The 24,762-nt window shown below is 45.6% G+C and overlaps 1 protein-coding gene across 2 annotated transcripts in view; it reads right to left on the bottom strand.

The window, feature by feature from the left end:
- Positions 1-24,026, bottom strand: part of CCND2 (cyclin D2) — a 34,463-nt gene extending 10,437 nt beyond the window's left edge. The window contains exons 1-5 of one of the 2 annotated variants that reach the window (XM_071733413.1): positions 23,416-23,751; positions 21,630-21,845; positions 18,791-18,950; positions 7,983-8,113; positions 3,294-3,460 (exon numbers count right to left, since the gene is read on the bottom strand). In XM_071733413.1, coding sequence (XP_071589514.1) covers positions 3,326-3,460; positions 7,983-8,113; positions 18,791-18,950; positions 21,630-21,845; positions 23,416-23,610 — 837 coding nt within the window. In that variant the 5' untranslated portion in view covers positions 23,611-23,751 and the 3' untranslated portion in view covers positions 3,294-3,325. Of the gene's footprint in view, positions 1-3,293; positions 3,461-7,982; positions 8,114-18,790; positions 18,951-21,629; positions 21,846-23,415 lie in introns of those variants that run through there. The other variant, XM_071733415.1, reaches the window with a different exon arrangement.
- Between the last annotated feature and the right edge of the window lie 736 nt (positions 24,027-24,762).

Here is a 24,762-nt window from a genome sequence, read left to right as displayed (position 1 = left end):
TAAAAAAAAATTCACATCTATGCCAGAATTTCTCCACTTACTATTGCTTCATTATTTAATAACGCAATATAGATGATGACTAAGTCTAATATTTGGGAGATGGCACATTTTTCTCTGCAAGTTTTCAGTCTTTTCAGCACTTTCAGTCGTGCACTTTCTAGATTCAGTTCCACTGTTTGCTTAAACAGTTCGTTTGTTGGTTTCCTGTTGCTCGTGTGGGTATTTCTCATAGCAACAGGAGAGAACAATGTTTTCAGAACTGGAAAAAGTGAGAGTAAAGCCAAAGCACTGGCAGAGTGATCCAGGGGCAGATGCCATGCTCAAAATGTGTACTCCCTGCTTAATGTGACTTGAGATTCCGAGTTGCTCATCTCTGCCTAACAGATATATTTTGCAATGGCAAAAAGCTGCGATTTTACCACCCTGTAAAAAACGTCTATTGAAAAAGGGAATTTAAAAGGAAAGAAAACCAAAACCAAGCTGTGACAACTTGCCTGTGTTACACAAAGCTGTGTGAGCTGAGCAAGGATTCCCTGCCGGAGATCAGGGGCCAGTCTCTGGCCGGACTATCTCTTGCTGGCCCCTGAGCTGGTGGGGCAGCGGTGCCGGGGCTGTGGAGCCGGTTCCTCGGGGCCCGGCTTCCTCGTGGCGCTGTCCCGGGCTGTATTTATGAATGGATCAGACGGAACTCCGCCATGAGCCCGTGGTGTAACTGCATCACCCCATTGTTGCTACACACGCACAGCACTCACTGGGGAACAAAAAGCTGAATGAAGCAGAGCAGCTGCCAACTCAGGCAAAGACAACTTAGGAAACTATCTCATTCTTCCTTTCTTTTGGAGGCTATTTTGTCTGTTGTTTCCTTGCATACAAAATGCGGTCTGCAACAAATAAGGCAGGATAAGATACAGCGAGCCCTGTTACTTGGTTCCAAAACCACAGGCCCTAAACACTACAAAGGAAGGGATAAATGGTGTGTGTGCTGTAGGGAAAATGTTCAAATGCTGTCCATTCAGGATGGATTTCCATCATTTTGTACCGTGGCTCAACAGAAACTGAATTCTTGAATGTGGTGGTTCTGAACGTTGTTTCTGTGCAGAAATTTGCAGGGATCTTTATGCAGGGACTTTTCAGAACTTGGGAAGTGGTGGTGGTGGAAAGATCCCAGCACTGACATATGTAGAACATGTAAGTGGAGATACTTAAATGCCATTTATTATGGATCCAGTCAGCAAAACAGCCTGACTCCACATTTTCAAGGGCTCACAACCAGCTGCTTCTGCAAGACTTTAAGAAAAGCTTAGCTCCTTTTTTCTTTCTACCTCAGGTCCTTAGATACACTTTGGATTTTCAAAACCCCTCAGTTTACACCAGTTCCCATCTGGGAAGAGACTTTTAAAAAGGAGCTGTGGCCGTGTACAAACCTACATGTTGACTCTGCCTGAAAACCTTTCCCCTGCTTCTGATGCTGGAGAGCACAACTCCTTTTGTCATCCAGATGCAACCTTGGGAACTGGGTTCTAGGAAGAAGATGCTCCTTACATGTGAGTATAACCCTCATTATCACATGGAGTGAACCTGGCCAAACAGCTACTAAAACTGTCCTGGAATCTAAATTTGGAATATTTGGAATCTAACTTTGCCAGCTTTTGTCAATGATGTAAGTCTGAAAGAATTTTTAATATAATTGTTTCTACGTTTTAATGCACTCAGCCTCACAGAAAGAGGTCACTAAATGCAACCTGCTACTGAAAGTAAGGTTACCTTTAGAAGTTGGTTGTGTGCCTAATTCTCAGTGACCTTAACCTACAAGATTCTGGCCCAAGGTGCTTTGAAACAGTTACAAACCCATCACCTACTCCTGCAATTGTCTCTTGAGCTCTTTACAAATCATAACGTATCTCTCTTCCATGACTAAATCTGAAGTACCAAAGAATGGAAGGGCTCAGGAGATGCAAGATGTAGAGGACAAATCATACATGCCACGCTTCCAAAGAGTGGCCATAATGAGTGGAGGTCTCCAGATCCATGGCTAGTGAGCTAACACACTGAACTTCTGGCTGCACTTCCAAGAGGTGAGAAGTGAGATTTGCCCAAGGCAAAGCAGAATATTAATTCCAAGGCCTTAAAATGTGCTCTAACCCATTCAAGCTATCCTTTCTCACATCCCCTAATTGTACACAACCGGGATGCTCGTATCCTCCTCTGAAGCATCTGGTTCCACTGGGGACACTGGAGTGCTGGTCTGGGATGCTATGGAAATGCCTGACATCCGGAGTTGTTTTTCCATTGCAATGACCAAGAGATACACAGGGAGCTCAGAAGCTTCCTCTGAGTGGGTCTGTTAACTCCTTGCCCACCAGCCTCTTCAAGCAACAGCAAAGGAAATGTTCCCCCCCTCTGGCAGCAAAGGAGATCAGAACATGCAATCACCGTCCTGCAGACCTGTGTGAAGCTGTGTGGGACTAGTTCTTAGTGACTATTTGGGATAATAATGATCAGAAAAAGCAATTCAGATACACCACACAGAGCCACTGTCACAACCCATAAGGCTGCTGAGCTCCTCAGCTTCTCCAAGAGTAGTTCCCCAGTGTTCATTTTGTAGGTGGAAGGAGTAATTAAATCAAGGTTTGCATGGCCTCATCATCACTGTCTCTTCAGAATGTGATACAACATTCACCAAATGGCCCAGGGCAGGTATTTATCAGAAATAACCATTACTCCTAGAATTACACAGGCAGAATGCCTTGTACTATCTCATCTCAAGTTTGGAGCACTGCTTTGGATTCATGCAAGGATAGCTGACACAAATGTGGTTTTGAAAGAAACATCCATGCCTTTGTTGTTTGCTTACCCAGCAGCTGGGTTCTAAATTAAATGCTCTTTATTAAGAACATATTTTTGGTCTAATTCTTAATGAAACATGCATAAAAAATAATATAGCACTAAAAGCCAAACTTTGGTCTCAGCTACCCCAGTGTAAATCTAAAATACCTTCACTGATTCCAGCCTCCTGGTTTACAGCTGCTGTTTTACAGCAACAGCACCTTCAAATTACCATTATAAACCAGTGGAAGTTCAGAAAAGTTAAGTTGTATCAAGATTTCACTATCAATCTCTATTTTCATACACTTGCAACTTGGAAGCTGAAATTTTTTCATCCTTCATGTCAAGATAGTGACATTTTTGGGAAAGCCAACGAAACAGTCCCAACATCTGTTTCTATGCTATGTAATAACACACACCAAAAGAAAAGAGAGCAGAAGCCCCCGGGACCCTCTGGTTGGGAAGGACTCTCCCTCAGCTCTGTGCTGTTTCCTGTGGGCTAGCAGGAGGCACTGGGAGGGGCAAGAAGTTTTTCCTCTGCAGAACTGTAATTTCTGTGAGTTCCCTCTGTCTTTGACCGCGTGATGCTCCCGAAGCCTAGGCACTCTGCTTTCTTCCTCTTCCCTAACTGCCCCTTTGAAAACAAAATCATACACACAGTGATGATGAATTAATTGTGCTGCTGCAGGAAGAGCTCTCAGGCATCAGAAACTGGGAAGTGAGAGAACTGAAGCTGCTCATTCAACATCAATTAAGTCCCAGCCTAAAATATATTACAATAGTCCTTACTCTTCACTAACACAGCCTTGGGCTAACACTTACACAATCTAGCCAGTACATTTTTTCTAACAATACATTTTACAGATGGGGCTGGTATTACTACCTATTATTGAGACTGCCAGATACTTCCCTGAGACCCTGTTTTCAGTTGCTTCTCTCGCTCTCAAGGTTTAATGTGTCATGAGAGCTGCAAGTCCTGGGCCCTTCTGCATTTTTCCAATGCACAAGTCATGGAGAATGTTTCTAGGAAAATATTTCTGCCATTTCCAAATATCTGGCTAATGAAAAATACACTGTTTTGCCCATGCTAAAAATCCTGGCTACCTTTGGTTGGGCTAAGACTTCAAAGCTTGCAGGAGACAGACTTTGTATTAAGACCACCTCTGCAACAGCAAGAAGCATCTTGAAAAATGACAGCACCTTTAACTTCTGCAAAGACTGACATTATTTTAGTGAATAAACTATCCAGAAACTCCTTTTGTCCTGAGTGTGTCCTGACTAGGGCATGAATAAGACTCTCTGCAGGATCTGCTTCTGTGGGATGAGACCAGGAAGAAAGGAAAGTAAGCTTGTTTCTACCCAGTGCCAATAGCTCTTGGAGAGATGTGACCAGTAAAATCTTAAGATTTCTTTGTAACTTGGAAAGAGTGATTTATTTTTTTTTCTCCCAAAGGCATATAAGCTCAGCCACATCTGGGGAAATTTTTACCTGGATGGCAAAAAGCACATTTCTGACAAAATCCCATCTACTACATTTCAAAGAAAAGGCATGAAGAATCTTCCAATGCATAAAAAAATTCATCCTTTTTTTTTTCTTAACCACTTTGGAAGTACTAAACTGTTTTGGCAGGTATTTTCTTTCTGAAACAATCAAGATAGAAAAAAGGAGAGACAAAGTTGTCCAATCTGCCAGATGCCACAAAAGGGTCTTACATTAGGAAGCACTGGGATTCCTGAAAAAGCTTCAAGTGCCTCTTATATAACATAGGCTCTACTGTATAAAGAAGAAAAATTAATTCCACCAGAAAGACATCCTACTGTGACTTCCATCTGTACAAACCTGTCCCCAGTATGAAGACTGAGCACGGGAGGAGTCAGCTGGGATACTGATTCAACGAGAGCCTCTCAGGTTAAGCAGCAAGGCAAGTCCTTCCTACTGCAACAGGAAAACCCCAGCCATGCAATCAAGCAGCTGCCTCTAGCCTTGTGGGACCTTCTGAACATAAGCCCATGCATGAACGTGACTAAGGAACAGATCACCACAGCAAGGACTGCATCAAAAGGGGATGGTCACAATCAATTTGTTGTCAAAAATGATGGGTGAAGGAGGAAAATTCTCTTCCCTGTGACCAGGGAATCAAGGCACAGCTAGGTATCTTGCAAGGTTCCAATGATGTAGCTCTCATGGACCTTGTGTTGAGTTTGCTTGTGCTCACCTAAGAGCTGACTAATGTCAGCACTGTGCTCTTGCTGCAATGCAAACCTCTTGCCCAAGGAGCAAGAATGGAAAAGATCCTTGTGACTGCACAGGGAAACTCTCAGAGGAGGTGAAGAACTACCTTGAACAACTCTCTGGCATCTCCAGGACAGAATTCAGCTACTCCATCATCAATCAAAACCCACAGAATACCTCAAATACAAATACACCAGCAAGAGGTGCCTTGAGATCTTCCTTCTGACAGCTACTAAAATACTGTGGAAACAACATCAAAGGTTTATCTGGAGCTTGATATGGGGAAGATGATTTAGTGATAGAAGATTGCATCATTAATCAGATAGCACAGGAACCAAGTGATGAGCTCTGCTGAAGGTACCTGTTCTAGGTCTGGATTTTGGTGGTACCTGAGCACTTCTGCCTTCAAAAAAGAATTCCAAAGGACTACCTTAGTATTTCTGCAGGCGGTAATGTACTCAGTTCTGTTTCACAACACCAGAAGCAGGCTTCACCAAGATTGTGAAGGATCCCCTTAAGCTTTCCATTTACTCTCTTTTCCTTCACTGCCTTCCTCCCTGACCCTCCCCTGCCCACCATAAGAATTGTGTCCCATTCTTCACCCTACACTGTCATTACCCCACTCTTATCATTACCCTTTTCCTGCTGATTACCAAACTGGTCTATCAGGCTGTCATTTCTACAGCTGCAGTACAAGAAACTCACAGACAATGATGGTTACAGAAATTCCCTTCATTCCCATGGGCCCCTATGGTCCTGCTTTATGCCACTGTGCACAGCTCTTCCAGCTCTTTGTGAGGCTGTTCTTGGAAATCTATCAGTTAACTGATCAGGTCTACAAACCAAGCAAGCCCCCTGACCTCCCACCTCTGAAACAAGAAGTAGTCCTTCCCCACCTTTAAACTGCATTAGTTTCAGGATGGGTTTTGAAACGCAAGAGTAAGAGCAACTGCTTGGCCATAGATCAGTAAAAACGAGCATGAAAATAAGCACCATCTGAGCAGGAACAACTTCACTCAGCACTGACATAGAAAAGGAAACTTACAGCAGAGGGACACCAGCCCTTCTGGCACTCCATGGAGTTAAGACATGGAATTACACATGAAGGGGCAACACCAACAGCTTTCCCTATCCTGTGGATATTCACAACCTTGGCTGAAGACAGCACCCTTGCTAACAAGATATTAGTCTCTCCCCAAATACTGGTCTTTGTCTGCCTGTTTTTTTAATGCCCCTCCAATATCTGACCACTTGTCATCCTGGACGTTTGCTGGATGAAGCATCCAAAACTTACCACGTTTCATCCAATCAGAAAAACACCCAAGCAGAAAATCTCACTCAGCTAGTAGTAACTGCCAATACCAGATAATTCTTGTTATCCAAATAAATGAAGTAAACTTAATGGATTTGCCCAATCTAAATGTACAAATGAGCTTTGTGCATTACTTGCACCAGGCCATGCAGTCTGAATTGTTGTATGGAATTCTTCTTGCATGCTTCCAACACTTGCTGTAATGTACCAGACCACTCTGTTTCCCCATACTTATAAAACAAATGAGCAATTAATTACCTGTGTAGAATTTCCACTTACACTGAAATATGTGTGTGTTAAATTTCTGCAGCTACTTGATTTACATTCTGAGCATTCATAACTGGAGCTGTTCCTCTCTCTCTGTGCAAAACCCAGTTCCAATCAAAAGAAATGGGAACCCCCACAACTGCACTTGAACATTAGGCTCTATCTGACTGAAAGGAAAAAAAAAGCTAAATTCCTCCCTTTTTGTTAAAAAAGACTATTTTACCAGACTTTTTAACCAAAATGCAGAGTATTTGTTAGAAAAAAAACAAGCCTTCTTTTGATAGTATTATGACAGATCTAATAATTGCAGGTCATTTATTCTGAGAATTAAAAGCAATAAAAAGATTTATAGTTAGCACATGTTAAGGACAACGCATTGGAAACTGATAGTTTTGTGGTAAAAAAAAAAAAAAAGCATTATCTTATTAATGGCCCGTATTTCAAAAACTCTCACTGATTTTCTTTCCTTTTCAGTGAATTATATCATGATAAAACATGTCAGCTTCCAAGAGATGAAACTCCTGTTTATCCACAGCCCAAGTGGTTTGGATTTGCAGGAGCATAAGCTCCTGGGGGGCACAGTGGAAGAACTCAGGGAAAGAACCCCTAGTGCTCCTTTCAGTCCTTGCAGCTTTCTGCTGAGACTGCCACATACAGCTGTCAGGTTTGGGGTTTTTTGATATCCCCACTAGAAGCTAACCCCAGACCAGCAAACTCACTTTGGTGTGAGCTTGAGCTCCACTGAACTGCCATCAGATTCACCTCTCCTACTGACAACTGGACTTCCTGACAAGCCAAGAAATTCCCTTTGTGGGGTGAGGTTAGTGAAACTGCAGACAAAACCCCAGAAAGCCTGGGCTGCACCTGCCTCCCATGGTGCCAGACCTGAAGGATTAGCTCATTATTCTCGTTATTGAAATTTAGGATTTTTAGATGGTACCTCTATGAGGGCCTGCAGATCAGTGTCCAGGTTCCAAACACAGTACCAGCACACATATTTGTTGACCTTTTGCCCTGGAGATGCTGTCTGCCTGCTGGCTCCATCATCTGGGGCAGTACCCAAGGCAGCATAATCCCTACAGCAAGCCTGACCATCAGCCAGGGTGAGCAGAACAGGCTCTCCCCACCAAGCTGCTGAACAAAACCTGAATAAAAAATTATGTCAGTGCTTTGGACATTCAAAGCCCTAAAAACAAGGTGCTGGCTCCGTGTCTGCAGCCCACTTACTCTGGAAGCAGCCCCTCCTTCACTGAACTGGGCTTTGAAGATCAGGCTGGGTTTGATGGCCCTGTTCTCCACAGCACCCTCAGAAGTGAAAGGAGAAGAGGAATGTGGGAAACTCACCACATCTGTGTTTGTGATCTTGGCCAGGAGGTCCGTAAGGCTGTCCCCATCATCGAGCTGAAGGCCACAGATGGCTGCTCCCACACTTCCAGTTGCTATCATTGACGGTGGGTACATAGCAAAGTTAAAATCTGCAAGAACAGATCTGGGAATTAGTCCAAGCCCAGACCAGAAAAGCTGCAAAACATCAGAGGCAAGCAACATTAAAAAAACACACCCAGGAATAAAAACCGGGGAAGTAGAAGAAAGGGAAAAGTGCCATTCTTTTTGGTCCAGCAGAGCTCATTAGTCACACTGCTCATCACAAGCAGTCAAAGGAGGGGTAACAGATCTGCAAATTAAAATGGAAATGCAGCTCGGTCTTTTATTCTCACTGATGCATAAAGTAAACCTGGACAATTTTTAATAGTCTTTCCTTAGTTTTAAAGAAAAGGAAAGAGAAGAAGGAGGCTTTCTGTAATTTATGTAAGAAATTTGGGTCTCGGTCACATGAGAGCTCTCTGTATAACCGGAAAACTAACTGGAATAAGGTATCACAATGGACCAAACTGCGATTTTTGGTCATGTCAGCTTTTAAAGACTTAATTAACTTGAGCATTTAAAGACCTGTCCAGGAAAAAGATTTTAATTAACAATTCGGTTTTACCACCTTTGCAATTAGGAAGTGAGAACACTTACAGCCCATAGCTATGTAATCAGAGAAAAACAAAGATCACATTTGTCATTACTGCTACTTCTTAATAAACTTTCTGAAAATGCATTTCAAAACTTCCCCTCACACAACTCTGAAGAACAGGGAAGAAATAAAAATAAAACTAAATGTTCTTGTGACCTTTATAAGACCATTTTATGATTTATGATACTATTACAGACACTGGCTTACCAGCATATTTTACTAAGCACCATTTTCAGGAGATCTTCTAGGCTACTGATACCTTACTAAAATAAAACTTGGCTTCCAAGTTGTTTGGTTCAACAATAACTCATTAACAAACTCTTCTCTGTCAATATTCAGTTGAGGGGACTGGAGAAGAAAGAGGAAACCCAAGTAATACCTAGTGTGAAATAAACCAAAATTAATATATTCAGACTACAGAAACAATTTGTTACAGAAAACTGCCCTTCTGTTAAGGGCAGATATCAAGCCTTCTCTCTTCAGCTAGCACAAATTCTGTAACCTTCTTCGTATCTGTGTAACCACTTGAGTTTTAGACATATGCAGAGCTGTTCTCAGTCTGCCAGACTCTGAGCTAGCAGATACTGCAATAGCTGTGGAGACAGCATCATCTTCTCAAGGCTGGACTATGTCTGTAACAGAATGCCTGTAACACATTTACCTCACGGGGATTTACACACACTCATGTCAGGGCTAGCTCCATCCAGCCTGTAAATGGATGGCCAGGTAAAACAGGTAAGGTTACCTGATACACAGCACATGGACTCCCCACAAAGCCTACCCTATCCCCCGTGCCTCAGACAGCAGTTGCACTTATTGGGCCAGACTTCAAGAGGAGGCCATAAATATAGTGTGATTTTAAGCCCTGAAAACAGACCTTGTATTATGCCATTTTGCCTCCCTTCTTACTCATTGCCACAGGTGAGGGGCCCCAGCACTTGGCTCTGGGTGACTGCTGCAGTAGCTCATTCTTGTGGCCTCATCTTGTAGCTAGTGGCTCCAAGGAAGAACTGGGAAAGTTGGGCCACCAGTCCACAAACAGGAAAGGCAGGAATAATTAAAGGACTTTAGTAACAAGAGGCTTTTATAAAGGCTACAAATGTTTATATGCTTGTGCAATTGTCCAGCCTCCTCCTGAACCACACAGCAAATAGCAAACACCTAAAAAATTTAAGAATGTTCAAACATTTATGAAAGAGAATTAAAGTTTCCAAAATCCACTGTCATCTACACACAATAGATAGAGAGAGATAGATAAAGAGTAGATATAGAGTAGTGCAATACCACTAATTTCTTTCTAAAAGGGATAAACTGAAGAAGACCACATCTCCATGTTTGTCCTCTTGTACATGCTGCATTTGCTTGGGTTTGTGAATCCTGTGTGCTTGTACTGGCATGAATGAGGCTGCACTGGCCAACGTGATCCTAACTTGGGATGCATCTCCTGCATTTAAATCTTCAGACTTACCAGTCTCCTAGATAAGCATGAGAACTATAGGTACCAATGGACTTCCATATTTTAACCCTCCTTACCTCAAGTTTCAAGGAAGGTGTAGTAAAAGGATGACACAAAACCTCTGAAACTCTGTCGACATTCAGACAGTCTCAATGGATGCTGAGATGCAGTGGGTTGAGAACCAAACCCACTCTGTCCCGTTCATCATTTGAATCAGGAACAGGGAAAAATCAACCTACTTGGACGCCTGGATGGACCCACACCCTCATGTGTGGTCACTGAGCCCTCCCAGAGCAGCTTTACCTAGCGCTGAGCAGCTGGTGGAGAAAGGCAAGCAACAGGGAGCCCCCATGTCTTACAGCTACCACTCCTTGCATCAACCTGGCACTGCAGACTGAGCAAAGGGCACGGCTCTGGTCTGTCCTCCCAGCTTCCTTGCCCCCTAGGGGCTTGCACCAGGATCTTCCCATTATCACAACACTGGTTTTCTCGTGGTTGAATTTATATCTACTCCCCAAAACTGTCTTCCTAGGAAGCTGAATAAAGAGCCACAGTGCCCCTGCCAACTAGCACTGCTGTAGGTCTGCTTCCACGTGGGGTCACATGAGAGCATTTCTATGCCCAATAACCTTGTTAGTTCCCTTAATGTCATTCATAATGCAAATGAGACAGCGAGCGAATGGCCAGAGGCCCAGAGTGACTAAAGCTCAGCATCCAGAAAGTCTTACATTGCCTCTAGCTCTAAACTAACTTCCCTCCATAACAAGCACCATAAACTTGGCTATCAAAGCTACACATGCCCAGTCTTTGTTGTACAACAGGCAGCGATTTGTATCACTGGCTTCTATTTTTAGCATATTAATTAACTACTGCAACTGGTGAGGCAAGTGTCTCCAACTGGAGAGTGTGGCGCCATTGTCTGAAGTCATCACCTCATCTCGCGCTATTGAAAATCATGGCACTGACCCTCCTGCTGATATGAATTTAACCTGACATGCCCACAAAGGGATGGGGGGTGGTGCACCAATTTTGTGCACATGGTTCTCCACATCACCCTGGACCCTATTAGTGTGGAAAGAGCTCATTGAAAGAAAAGAAGCCACATTGTGCTGGGCCACCTAGAGGGTTGAATAGAAAAGACTGAGGAAAAGAGCAGGCAGCAGAATAAAGGCCGTAATTAACATATTTCCATATTCAAGCAAAGCAATAACTACGTGAAATGTTTGTCAAGGTGCAATGAAATCATAAATATTAAGTACCATATCTGAGGGGATGCAGAAGCCCCTCCAAGTCCTTTACATTCCATCAAGAAATTCAAAACAAGCTTTTTACATGCTGTCTTCAATTATAAACCCCTTTCCCTGCTTCCCCCGTGACAAGCCAAGTCCCTCCATCCTCACTCAGTTTTCACCCAGGTAAAACTGCCCCTCCGTTATTAAGTCAAAAGCTGATTGAAAAAACAAACAACAAAACCAAAACAAACAAAAACAAAACCAGAAAAAAATAGGGGCAGAAAGAGACCTAAATAGGGGAAGCTGAAACACATGCTTTTACTTTAAATTCTTGCTGGAGATGAGGAACCCTGAATTAAAGAGAGAATATTACAAATATCACTTCTCAGTGAACACCTGAAGCAAGTCTATGAGTTAAATCCTTCTTAAATCCTAAAGAAGGTCCAAAATCCTTCCTTTGGACCTACATGCAAACTTGGTTAATAGGCACTAAAGGCAAGGCTCTGCCTCTGATTTTGATGCAATTTCATAGCAAAATACAACTAAGAGGAGTATTACATAGTCTGTGAGGACATAAACATACACACACTTCAAGGGAAGAATTTGGCAGCCAGAAAGCAGGACTAGTTTTACCTTCTATTCCCAGGCAACAAATACTAGAAACCACCCCATCCCCATTCCAGTACCACCTTTTCCATAAAGGACCTTCAAAACAAGGGATCAAGCTTGCACAGCCCCACACTAACATCAGTGTTGGAAATAAAAAAGCCAGTATGAGAAACAAGAAAGCTTTTTGGAACACATCCACCTCTGGATCAGCCAGCCAGTCATCAAGCAAATTCAAGGTACCCTGAATCTGTGCCCTGCTTCAGACTGGAACTCACTGAGCCAGGGCATGTGCTGAGGACATTTTCCTGCCAGCACGGCACATATAACCCACGGTCAGGTTCTAGGTCCCTGCACACCACAGCCGAGCTGTTTTGCTAGCCCTGTCCTGACCTGGTGGGCTTACTACCTCCAAGACAGAAAAATACAAGGTTGACAGTCAGTCTGAAGAAGGAGGGAGCTAGAAGCAGGAACCCAGAGAGGTCCTGCAAGGGGAAGCCCTCACTTGCAGCCAATAAATGAAAACTGCCGGAAGGAAACGAGCACTGACAAATAGCCAGGCTGAACGTGCTCAGTGTGCCAAAGCCAGGTGGGAACTCTACCTAGTAACAATGACCTTTGTTACTGTCTCTGGCTGCTGGTGATTTGTTGTTTGTTTGGTTTTTTTTTAACAGGCAGTTTTAATCTCTATAATTTGATAGAGGTTTATTTTTAGAGTTGCAAGCACAGAACTGGAAACCTCTGTCATGAGGGAGGTAACAGTTCTCATGGCAGGGAGTTAACAGAAGAGGGGAAAAAAAGGAATGTTACCTCCATCAGGATATCAGAATCATTACAGTAATCAATATTCACTTATGAAATGTTAAAGGCAACAGTCAAACTTCACCCAGACAATGACTGTAGTAGGAACACAAGCGTGGATCTATATTTAATCAGGTAAGCTTAAAACAAAGGTCTAAGGGAAACGATGTAGTAGTGAATTCAGTACTTGCCTGTTTTGATCCAAATGCAATTCCAGTGTCAGTTTGCTGCCTTTTTTTTTTTTTTTTTCCCAAACACAGATGGTTTTAACTGCACTGGCCATTTTGTTTCTCTTGTTCTATACAATGGTTTGGGTTGGAAAGGGCCATCTAGTTACAACCCTTCTGCAGTGGGCAGGGTCACCTCCCACCAGACCAGGTTGCTCCCCATCCAACCTGGCCTTGAACACTTGTGCATTCACAGCCTCCCTGGGCAACCTGTTCCATTGTCTCACTACCCTCATACTGAAGAATTTTATAACGTTTAACCTAAATCTACCCTATTCCAGCTTAAAGCCATTAGCCCTTGTCCTCTCTCTACGCACTCCTGCAGAAAGTTCCTCCCCAACTTTCTTGCATGCCCCCTTCAGGTAGTAGAAAGCCACTGTAAGGTCCATGCAACAGAGCAATTTTTCAACATGTTGACTATTCCTGATTTTAGAAGCAAAACTAGTTGACTCTTCAGCCCTTTGAAAATGGGCATGGAAGTGCTAAATATGATCAAACAAAAACCTATTAAAAAACCCAGGATGCAGATCTGCTTCCATTCTTTGAGTAAGTGGCAAGACAGGGAGCTAATTCTGTTTCTAAGCTACAGTAAGGCAAAAAGTATTTGGCCTTAATACAAACAGGTTTCAAGTATCCTAAATGCTAATGCTACATCACAACCATCCAAGTAACAGGACAACAAGTTGAACATCCTATCTAAACGATATAAGCACTTGGTACAACTTGTTTATTAGCTGATCACAAACTGTATTTCTGAACAACTCGTTGCACTGATTACTAATTTCATTTGTTCTACACCTTCAGTAAGGAAGCCCAACCAAGGATCAGGATTATGTTAGTGCTTGAATCACCAAAAGAAAGGTCAAACTGGTAGCTAGTAGGAAGAAGGGCAACTTATTTGCCAGCATAAGAATTAACCCAGCTTGTATCAGCAAGTCTCTCTTCCTCCATTTCCTTCCACTTCATTTTCCCAGATTTGACAGGTCCTACAACTCAAGGAGTGAATCTGCTCATTCAGGACCTCCCCAGGCCCTGCTTACTTGCTGATGGAGCTTCCATGGTTCTTGTGGCTTCATTTTGCTGGGGAGCTCAATACACTGATATGTGCTGCCTCTCCCAGGAACAAAAGCCTTCTTTAGCATGGCAATAAATTCATTATTATTCTCTCTTCTTTCATGCAAAAAGTATTCATGCAACCACTGCCGGTTTGCAAGATGTATTTCATTCCCAAGATATTACTCCACACAACAAAGCCTCTGTGGACTTTCTTTCCCTCTGCAAAGAACAGGTCCTGAATAAAACTTGTATCACACTTTTATCCTCTACAGGGACTGAGCCCAATGATTCTGACATTGGCTGACACAGTAAGGATGCATAGACTTGCTCAGGAGGAGTCCTTAGGACCAAACATGCCTCTCAGCATTCTGCTGTGTGGTTAACCTCCAGATCACTGGCTCTGTGGGTCTCACCTTGCAGTCTTTACTTGGACAACACTCCTATTGACTTCCACAGAACTTGTGTCTGAGTAAGAACCCAGGATTTGGCCCAGAAGCTAAAAAAAAATGCCTTCTCAGCTTTCAAATGTAGATGATTAATGTCTGAGAGACAGTGGGCAGAGGTTTGGCAAACTGTACAAGATTGCCTTACAGCTGAAATTTTCCTCCTCTTTGCAGACACAGGCTTGGAAAGCCAGTGGTTTGTGAGATGCTGCATTGTATCCATTATGGGAACATCTCACCTGCCACAGGACTCAGCTGAAGCACAGAGGAGACCACGCACAGGGCTGAGTCTAGGGATCTACACAAGTTGCCTTCTGTCTCTGCAAGTCTGCAAAGTTTTTTGCTTCCAAGTTTTGCATGCCATTTAAATAAAATCCTGAAAACCTCCTTGCAGAGATTATCCTCTTCATTACAGCTTGTGCTTGGAGACACACAGCTCCCCTTTCTGAGAGCCTGACTTGCACACTCTGTCCTCCCTCAAAACTCATTCCCTTATAGCTACTGAGATAAAAAGGGGTATCCTGAGCCAGAACAGTGGCATGTACAGGCTCCACCAAGAGAGCATAATGCAAGGAAGCGACAGGGTATCACCTGTGACCCTGACCAGCCTGAAAGAAGAAATAAGGGACACACTGAAGTCAAGGATTTAACACATGGTCACCTTCTGCTCTTCACACAGCTCTGTAAGCAGTGCCCTTTCCGACTCCTCCAGGAATGATTCCCTGGCTTGGATGATGTCACGTAAAAGCAAACAGGCAACCCCAGAGAAAACATTTCCAAACTGTGGAGTGCTGTGCAGAGATAGAGGGATGAAGGGTGAACAGATGGAGGTGGGGTCACAGTGGCAAAGCAACAGGATCCCAGAAAGAAAAAGATGGATGATCTCTACTGGGTTCACAGATAAAACAGGATCCTTCCAAGCTGAAAAAGCTTTAAGTATCAGTTTTGTAAAGCTATACTGTAAAGACAAGGGGTCCAGATGCAGCCTGTTAGTGCCTTTAAAATTGAGAAGACTCCTAAAGGAGATTTTAGCTTACACAGGGAGCCACCAGAGGGATGAGGAACAAAGTGCCATCATGACAGAATAGGCTGTGCCAGTGCATGTCCATCTAGGTGCTCTTACTGTGCAGCCAGGCAGCCTGAAGAAAGATGGCCCATGCATGGACAGTTCTCAGCCAACAAATCCCTTAATGACCCTGTTTGCACAGCCATGGCATTGGAATCACAGCCAAGGGTGGCCTGTGGGTGAACACCACTTTTGGCCCTCTCCAGTGAAGAAGGAGACTTATGAAAGTGTGGTGAGTGCAGAGCATAGTAAGGAGAAAACTTTTTATTCAGGGAATAAGGTTCTGTCTTGCTCAGCAGCTGTATGCTCAGATGGGACTAAGGGCAGAGAGGGATACATTCCAGTTCCAGTCATGCTCATGTGAATCATTAATCATCACAAGGACTGGGGAGAGGCCATGGGGATTTATATCCATGCAGATTGCTTCAGAAACTGAGCTCAAAAGAAAGACAGAGAGACAGAGACAGTGCCAAAATGGTAAAAAACAACTGAAAGCAATATACAAAAGAACTGAATGAAAGGGAAAATAGATGGGATATCGAAATGATCCTTGATATCCAGCACACTGCTGCAACCCTCTCCATTTACTAACACCAAGTACTGCAGAACCGAGATCACAACTGGCTCTGTAAAAAAATTGCTGGTGTAACACTTTTCCTGGGAAATAAAGATGAAGCAGCTGGTGAAATAAAATTTAGGGTAGAGGAAAAAAGTTCAAAATATGCCACATTATGCAGGATACACTAATGAAAAAATAGTCAAGAGCTGAGAAAGCTGCATGGAGATGGAAAGAAGATATTCATTACTGTGATCCAGACCAGAGCCATCAGCAAGGGAGCAAGGTCATGTTTGGTAATAGTGAAGAGTCAAAACCAAGCTGAAAACACATGAAGGGAGCAAGGGAAGAGGCAGCCACATGTCAAAGGAGGTCATACTGCTGAAAGAAGACAAATGGGGAAATGAAACACTGGGCTTAACCTGAGCTGGCAGAGAGCAGAAGCTTTGAGGGAGAAAGGGAAAGAAGAAACACAGTGGCTGATGAGAGCTCTGCAACAAAAAAGACCAGAAAAGGAAATGACAACTGAATCTGGAAGGAAGTCTGATGAGAAGGGGCTTTTCTTCACTGAGGAGGCCAAGAGTGACTTTGAGAAGAGTGGCAGTGAAAGGCTAACCCAGGAGTAACATGTCATTTCTACAATGCAAACAACATGAGTAGTAACTTGCTAGCAAACTGGAAATGAGTTAGACAAGTGGGAAGGAGGGACTGGGTAAAATCCTTGCTTTCAAAACTGCAAGAGGCTGCGGGTCCTTGTCAAAACTAAAAGCTGACACAATGGTCTGCAGAAAACAGGATGAGAAGAAAAAATGTACAGCCAGCACCACAGTGCCCTGTCATTCCAGAAGCTCTGTATGTAGTCAATTATGTATTTCAATACTAAGAAAAGAACCTGTGAGTTGTTGCCTCTTTAAACTCTACGTGAAGGATTTCAGTTCACAGATCTGAGACATATAACATGAGGAAGCAGATCACACGGGGGAAAGACATGAGAGAAGTGTGTGATTGGTTTCAGAGTTGGAAATGGGATGATGTTTTGGATATCAGTAAATGACCTAGTAAAGCATGGGCCTAACTATCAAAGAATTCATGGAGAAGGGTGTAAGAAGAGCCATGGACTTTGGAAAGTCTTTCATGGCCCTGTACAGTCCTGCAATGGTTTGGTTCTTTGGAAAACTTTAAGAGCAAAGGATTACAGACTAGAATTTGAAAAGTTGAATCATAATGAAATCTACATCACTTAAGAAAACATCCTCTTGGATAAAACAAAATACTATTGTAGTAGATGAAAGCAACAAAAGAGAGTGAAGGTTAGTTTGGTTTAGAAGACGACATCCAGATATGTTGGAAGCTGAAGAAGGAAAAGAAAGAAAGAAAGCAAAGCTGACAGAAAAACTCAAATAAAAAGCTACTTAGTCCAGAAATGTCTGATGAATTACCAAGAGAGATCCTGCAGACTTTGAGCAATATTTCTATTGAGTCCTGTGGTCTTCTCTCTGAAAATGATCATGCACCAGCAGGAAAAGGAGAAAAAGCTTGAACATTTTGTTAACCAAAAAGTCAGTAACCCAACATAACTCATATAAGATCCTCTAAAATGTATCAACTGAGGCAGCAAAAACTGGCTTACAGTTGTAAAAGCAGCCACTGCATTTGAAATATTGAGAAGCAGTCAGAGCAGTAGACACTCACACCCAAAAACTGCATCTCATCTTCCTTTTCCCTCTGCAGACATGTAGGCAGAACAGTTCCTATCACAAGGGACTAAGTATGTCAAATTTTGGTGGATACAAACACTGAGCCATACACTACTTGATAATAATCCTGGAAAACACTGCATTTATCTGTTATCCAGATAAACTGGAACAGTTTATCTGTTCCAGGTCTAGCTTCTAAGAAGTATTCTAACCATTAATCCTTTGGAGGAAAATTTCAATAGACTTGTTTTCTAAATGTCACTGGGAAACAAACAAACAAAAAGCAATGTTTTGCTGTTATACATTAAAAGCCTCTCTGCCATAGAACCAGTTTTTCTCACCTAAATCTTCATAAATTGTATTCAGCCAAACATATGACAAAAGGGGAATTATTATTCCCTATGAAACAGACTAGTTTCACTGCTTTCTTGGACCAAAGTTAGAGAAAGAATCCACATGTTTAAAAAAACATAATTACTTCTTGTCATTCCCTATGCTCCAGTACTTTGGCAGTACCACATACATGTTAAAATACAATTTTTACCTTTCATCTGGACTGTGTCCAGCTAATGTAAAATGTACTAACCCCATTAATGAAATGCATTAGCCCAATGCATTTTGGGCTAATGGGACATAACAGCTTCCAGTATTGAGACTGTCCCACATCTGTCCTGACAACCTGTGGCCCTCCAGAAATATTAGTGAATGGGTAAAGCAGAAAACTCTATGGTCTAATCAAGTCTTTCTGACTTTACTGCTAACACACTATAGGAACAGGACTGCAAGTGCACTGCAGCTCCCAATTGCCAGAATTCTGTTTATCTGCAGCTTCAGAGTTTGATTCATGATGCCCTTTGCAAACAGTCCCGCCACCTCGAGTCGCTCTTCCTCCATCACATATAGAGCATGAAAAGCTTTTGTACCAAGAGTGACAAATGTGCCCTTCAAGCCACATGGAAAGCAGCAGGCACAGCCAGAGCACCTTGGCCTACCTGTGGCACAAAGGGCAATGAACGTTTGTGCATGCTTCCGGATCAAAAGCAGCTTGTCTTTAGGTAGAGGCAGCTTCCTTAGGATGTGTTCGATGAAATCGTGCGGGGTGACGGCTGCAAGGTTCCACTTCAACTTCCCCAGCACCACCAGCTCCCATTCCTGCAGGGGGAAACAGGGAAGAGAGATGAAAAGCCATAAACAAGCCTGAAAAAAAAACCCTTTACTTATTTCTCTGACTGTAATTTTATCACTGCTAAATTAGTTTTGCTCAAACTTTTTTTTTTTTTCCGTATGCCCCTACTGCTTTGAAGTTGTTGACTTTATTCTTTTTTTTTTTTTTTTAAACACTGGAAATGTCAAGCTCTACTGAAAATAATGAGACCTGGCAGCTCCTGCCAAGATTTTACTTTTTTTTTTATCCAGCGCTGAATGCCCACCCAGAAAGTTTAGCCTGCAATTAGATATTGCCAAGGTCACTGTGGTCTTTTCCCCTTAACTTCTTTTAAATGGCTATAGTCCTTACTTTATAGCCATTTAAAGCCCTGCGGATAACGATGCACAAAAATAACCTTTTCTGGTTTTATTTTTTTTTCTTTTAAAAACTGGCAAAGTTAGCTGGATGGTATTCTCTCCCTCAACTACATTCAAAAGCTCCTGCAGATAAATCTAATGGTGCTTTAACTACTCAGAGACAGGCTTTGCAGAAAGGAAGTGCATGTACCACAGCCAAAAAGTAGCCTGTGTAAATTATCTGCCAATAAATCACTTACGATCCGTTCCCACATTCTTTGCATGCCCCAAACTCCCAGAGAAATCAGAAGAAAGCTTAGGTGCATATGCAACAACTGGCCATTCCCCACAACGTGATTACAAATAGAGATGGTACCTAATCAACAGATCTGGCCATGGGGTTCAAGCAGGGCTCGACCTGTGTACTTCAACATTTAAAATGGGGTTCGAATACCTTACAGTGCCCTGCAGAGTGAACAAAGCTCAGGGCTTGGACTTGTTTTGTGCCCCATGCATCAACTATTAGCTATTAACTAAATTCCATGCACTGGTTCTTGAGTCTTGATGATGCGTGAGTCTGATGGAGCTCAGCGTGCCGGGGAGCCCCAGCCAAGCTCGTAGAGCTGGCAAATCATAAAAAAAGGTCCTTGAATTTTGCAGTCAAGGAGTCGTCAACCAACCACCGTTGCTGAGAAACCATAAACATGGCCCCCACAATGCCATTTCTGCACCCATTTCTCTGAAATAGATGCCCGCTTTAACAGCGAGCTACTTTCCTACAGACCTTCCTACTGGATTCTGACAGCACCCTCCATAGCTTGAGAGATCTCATGTTTGAATGTAATGACAAATTAACTACGGACCCAACTTCCCAACATCACTAACGTGGCAGATTTTGCTATAGGAGAGCGCTTCACCTATAAAGCCGGATACAGGGAAGCACTTAGAACCCGTGCTTAAATCCCTGTGCCACAGAAAGGCTGGCACACCGTTCCCTGTCCCCTTGCCATGGGGGTCACAAAATGTCCCCACAGCCGGTATCACCAAGGGGCCAGCCGGTGCCTGACAGCCACGGCAGGGTTTGCAAGGCAAAGCTCTGTACCCTGCAGAAGCAGGAGCTCCCAGCCCCTCCCTGGGGGGAATTCCCACTGCCTTCACTCAGTGATTCATAGGAGATGTTCTCCTGGGATCCAGCTGGCTACATGCACCAGGATCCACGAGAACAAAGCTATCTGGCTCAGCCTCCGTCTCACTGGGAGGCTTCGAGACTTGTCTGGTGCTCGATCTCACGGAGCGAGGGCTTTGCGAGTATCATTCCGCTGAGTAACTCTCTGACTCTTTTTTCCTGCTTTCACTACATCCGAGTCGGAGGCAGCAGCACTGCCACCGTTCGAGCACCACCACACCTGGCCTTTTCCTCCCACCGAGCCAAATTTCCACCTCGACACCTGCCCGGGTGACAACCTAGAGGGGAACCACGTTCGCAAAACCCGCAGGAACAAGGCCGCGGCTTCCCGGCCGGCACCAACCAACACCTTCACCCACCCGCCCGCACCTGACCCACCCCGGACACCACTCCCGACAGAACCAACCTCCTCCCCCAACACACCCCTCCCTCAGCAAGGAGGTGAACCCACCCATGTCCTACCCATCTCCGGCTCCCGGCAGCACCCACATTCCCCTCTCTCTCCCCCTCCCCCCCCCCCCCCCCCCCAGCCGTCCCTCACCGGGGGCGCGGGGCCGCCCGGCCGCCGCTCAAGGGGTGAAGTCACGCGCAGCGCCGCGTGTCTGCCGCCAGGTGGCGCCGCCGCCCCGCGCCGCCCGCCCCGCGCACGTGCGCCCGGCGCCTCCTTCCCGGCGAGGTCCCCAGCGGGGACACCCGCACCCCCCGAGAGGGACAAGGCGGGCACCCAGACCCCGCCGGGCACGCAGCACACCCCCCCCCCCACACACACACCCAAGATATATAGATAGATATATCCGGGCTGCGCCGTGCCCGCCAACGAGCACGTTTCTGGAGGAGCCAGAAAAAACGACCGGGAGGTCCCATGTGTCACCCCCTTCCCTGTCCCGGTACCCAGCGCTTGAGGTTTCGGGGCTTTAGCACCGGGTCTTCTCCCGGTCATTAGCACTTTTTTAACAATTCACCAAGTGCTTAAAAAAAAAAAAAAAGTGAAAACCGTGATTATTTTTTGTTTTAAAGGTGGGGGTAGGGTCGGAGGGGTGTGGGTGGCAAAAGTGATGGCTTCGAGTGCCGGAAAGGGCGAGGGAAGGAGTTGGCCACCAGCGTAGAGGCTGATGGAGAGAAGGTGGAAGGGGGCTGCTTACCAGCAGCTCTTGGGGTTTGATGGAATTGTCCGTGTATATGCACAGCTTCTCGGCTGTGAGGGGGATTGTCTCTTTCAGCTTGGAGGCCAGGAACATGCACACTGCCCCCAGCAGTTGCAGATGGCACTTTCGAGTGGGCACCACAGCTAAGAATCTGTCCAAGTAATTCATGGCCAGAGGGAAAACTTCTTCTTCGCACTTCTGCTCTTCGCAGACCTGTGAGCGAGGAGCGTGGGGAGGGGAGGATGGGGCGATGGGGTTGGGAGGGGGGAGACAGGAAGAAGAGAGAAAAAGAGAGAAAAAAGGAAAAAAGACATAAATGAGTGATCCCACGAAACAAGACCACTGCCTCCCTGCTATGGCTTCTGCTATTTTTGTTTCCCGGGGAGCTAAATTTTGGGGGAGGGGGAGATCTCTGGAGAGGCTGGGAAGGCTGTCAATCGGCTTTCACATTCCTTTAGTTCATTCAGTAAGAAATGAATTCAAGACACTGTGGGAGAGCCGAAAAGCCCCATCCAGCAGCAAGCGAGCAGCCTCCGACTTTTTTTTTTTTTTTTTCCTGCGACCCAATTTTTTTTCCTTTTTTTTTTTTTTCATTTCGTCATATTTTCAAAAAATCGATTAAAAATATCAGAACTTCTTCGGAGGTCCCGGTTTTGGTGCCGGTGGCATCCCGAGACGGTCCCCTCTCGTTTCCGACAATTGCAAAAATTCCTCCGGGGGGGATCCCCCAGCTCTGCGCCCCCAATCCTGCGTGGGGGGGGAAGGACGGGAGACACAGCGGAGGCGAGGTGGGGTGGAGAACCCGAGCAGCCTGAATCCTTTTAGCAGGAGCGAGAGAAAAAATTGTTTCAAAAATTTACAAAAAATCGGAGCCTAGGAGAAAAAGCACAAATCGCACATGAAAACCAAGTGGAGAGTCTGGTCTTTCCAACCCAGGGGGTTTGGTCCGGGAAAGGGCCCCCACAAAAGAGATACGAAGGGGCAAAAGATGGGTGGTCGGGACCAGGGCAAGGCAAGCCAGTCTGCGGGGATCCGGGCCCGCTGCCGCCCCTCCTGAAGTACCGGGGTGAAGGGGGGGGTCACCACCCGCTCGGGCTCCCCAGTAGCCACGCGCCAGACCACAGGGAACGGGGTGCAGTGGTGGGGTGCATTTCCGAGCCCCTTCTTGGGCAAGAGGGAAGACGGGTTCGGCGCCTGCGAGCAGAGCTACATGCAACGCAATATGGCGAAAAAAAAAAGACATGTCTTCACCACTGCATACGTGGGCATGAAATCCTCGCTGGGCAAAACGCGGGGGGCACGAAGCACTCCCCGTCTCTCGCCCGGCCCCGGGCGCAACTCCCTTTTCCCAGAAAAGACTCAATCTCAAGCGCTCGCGGCCGCCCGCCGCCGGAGGCGGCTTTTCTTTGCTTTTTAATTGCAAATGACTTTTCCAACTCTTCCCCCGACCCCCCTCGGCTTCCTTCCTTCCTGCACCCCCTTTTGCAGCAGACCCCCGGCAGGGGCGATTTCCACCAGGGGCTGCCGATGCTCCCCGCGCCCCTTCCCCCACCGCACCGCACCGCACCGGGTGAGCTAAGGAGGGGGAGGAGAAGCGGCGGGGGGAGAAGAGGAACCCCCACCGCGACCGGAGAGGCGAGAGGCTGCAGGGAGAGAGGGAAGAAGGCGAGGCGGAGGTGCTGCCCGCGGAGGGGATCTCGCAGCCGGCCGCACTGCCTTCCCCCCCTCGCCTCTCGCGAACGGCACCGCTCCGAGGCCGGGGGGAAGGAGCCGGGATACAAACCTCCAGCATCCAAGTGGCCACCATCCTCCTCATGAAGGGCTGGATGTCCTTCTGGACGCACTTAAAGTAGGAGCATTGGGGCAGATACCGCTCTTCTATGGTTAGCAAGTTGTGCAAAACGCGGTCATCGTAGAGCAAGTTTGGGTCAGGCAGAGCTCTCCTCATGGGATCCACCTCGCAGCACAGCAGCTCCATGTTTCCAAAGAGATCTCCCTCTTTCCTCTGATGAAAAAGTTTTTTCTTTTTTTTTTTTCCTTTTTTTTTTTTCCTTTTTTTTTCGGAGGGGTGAGAGGGGGTGGGGAAAGGAGAGGGGTAAAGGAGGAGGGGTAGGTGGGAGGGAGGAAGACGGCAGGGCTTTCCAGCTCGCTCCTGCCTCCCCTGAAACTCTCCCTCTCTCTTGATTTCTAGCCTAAAGTTGAAGCAAAGTGACGCAACTCGCAGGGCAGGCACTTCTCTTGTTATTATGGAGAACAGCAGCTGGTCAGACGTAACATCAAACGCGTTTTTTTTTTTTTTTCCCTCTCTATAAGCTAACAAGGAACCAGGAGGCCCTCGTATAGGGACACACACACACAAATGACAGCTTCTCTTTTTCTTCCTTCCAGCGACCAAATGAAATCCGCTCCACACTTTCCTTCTGCGGGAGCCCGCCTCAACCTATTTCCCCACAACTCCCCCCCCCCTCCCCTTCCCTGCCGCCCCCCACTTCCTTTTCTTACTGCAGTAACTAAGGGTTCCCCCTCAGTACCCACCGAGACGGTGGGGGGCGAAGGATGAAATGACCTGACTCGGCGGGATGCCACATCCACATCCCGCCCCCCCTCTCCCCAATCCTTGATTTACCCCCGCGCCCCTTCCAGCACCCCCTTAATCTGTAGCTGAAGGGGGACAGAGCTCTTCACTATCTGCAAAGTAAAAGCAAACCCAAAACAGACGACCCCAAAGCTCTTTGGGGTTCGGCGGCGTTTTCGGGATGAAATCTAACAATCACCACGCTACTTCCTCCGGCACACATACGTGTTTCTAGCAGGCGAACCGTTTTAGTACTGCATGGCCACACTGATATAACTTTCTAGGAAACGCAGCGGAGGGGGCGGGGGGAGGGAGGAAGGAGAGATGTTGGCGGGGGAAGGGGGACACACAAACACACAACGACACAGTTCTGTCCCGCACCCCTTGACTTCCACCCTCCTCGCACTTCGACCGGCGTCGCAGTCGCTTCCCGCCTGCAAAATGTGTCAACTTTGCTAAGTCTCTGCCGCTGCCTGCCACGCTGAGGCAGGGGCTCCCGAGGGGGGAATGAGCTACCCGTGGCTGAACGGGGATGAGCCGCCGGGGCGGGCGCGG

The sequence above is a fragment of the Heliangelus exortis genome, chromosome 1, assembly GCF_036169615.1.
Source record: "Heliangelus exortis chromosome 1, bHelExo1.hap1, whole genome shotgun sequence".
NCBI classification, from domain to species: domain Eukaryota; kingdom Metazoa; phylum Chordata; class Aves; order Apodiformes; family Trochilidae; genus Heliangelus; species Heliangelus exortis.
This window is presented reverse-complemented; position numbering and strand designations above follow the sequence as displayed.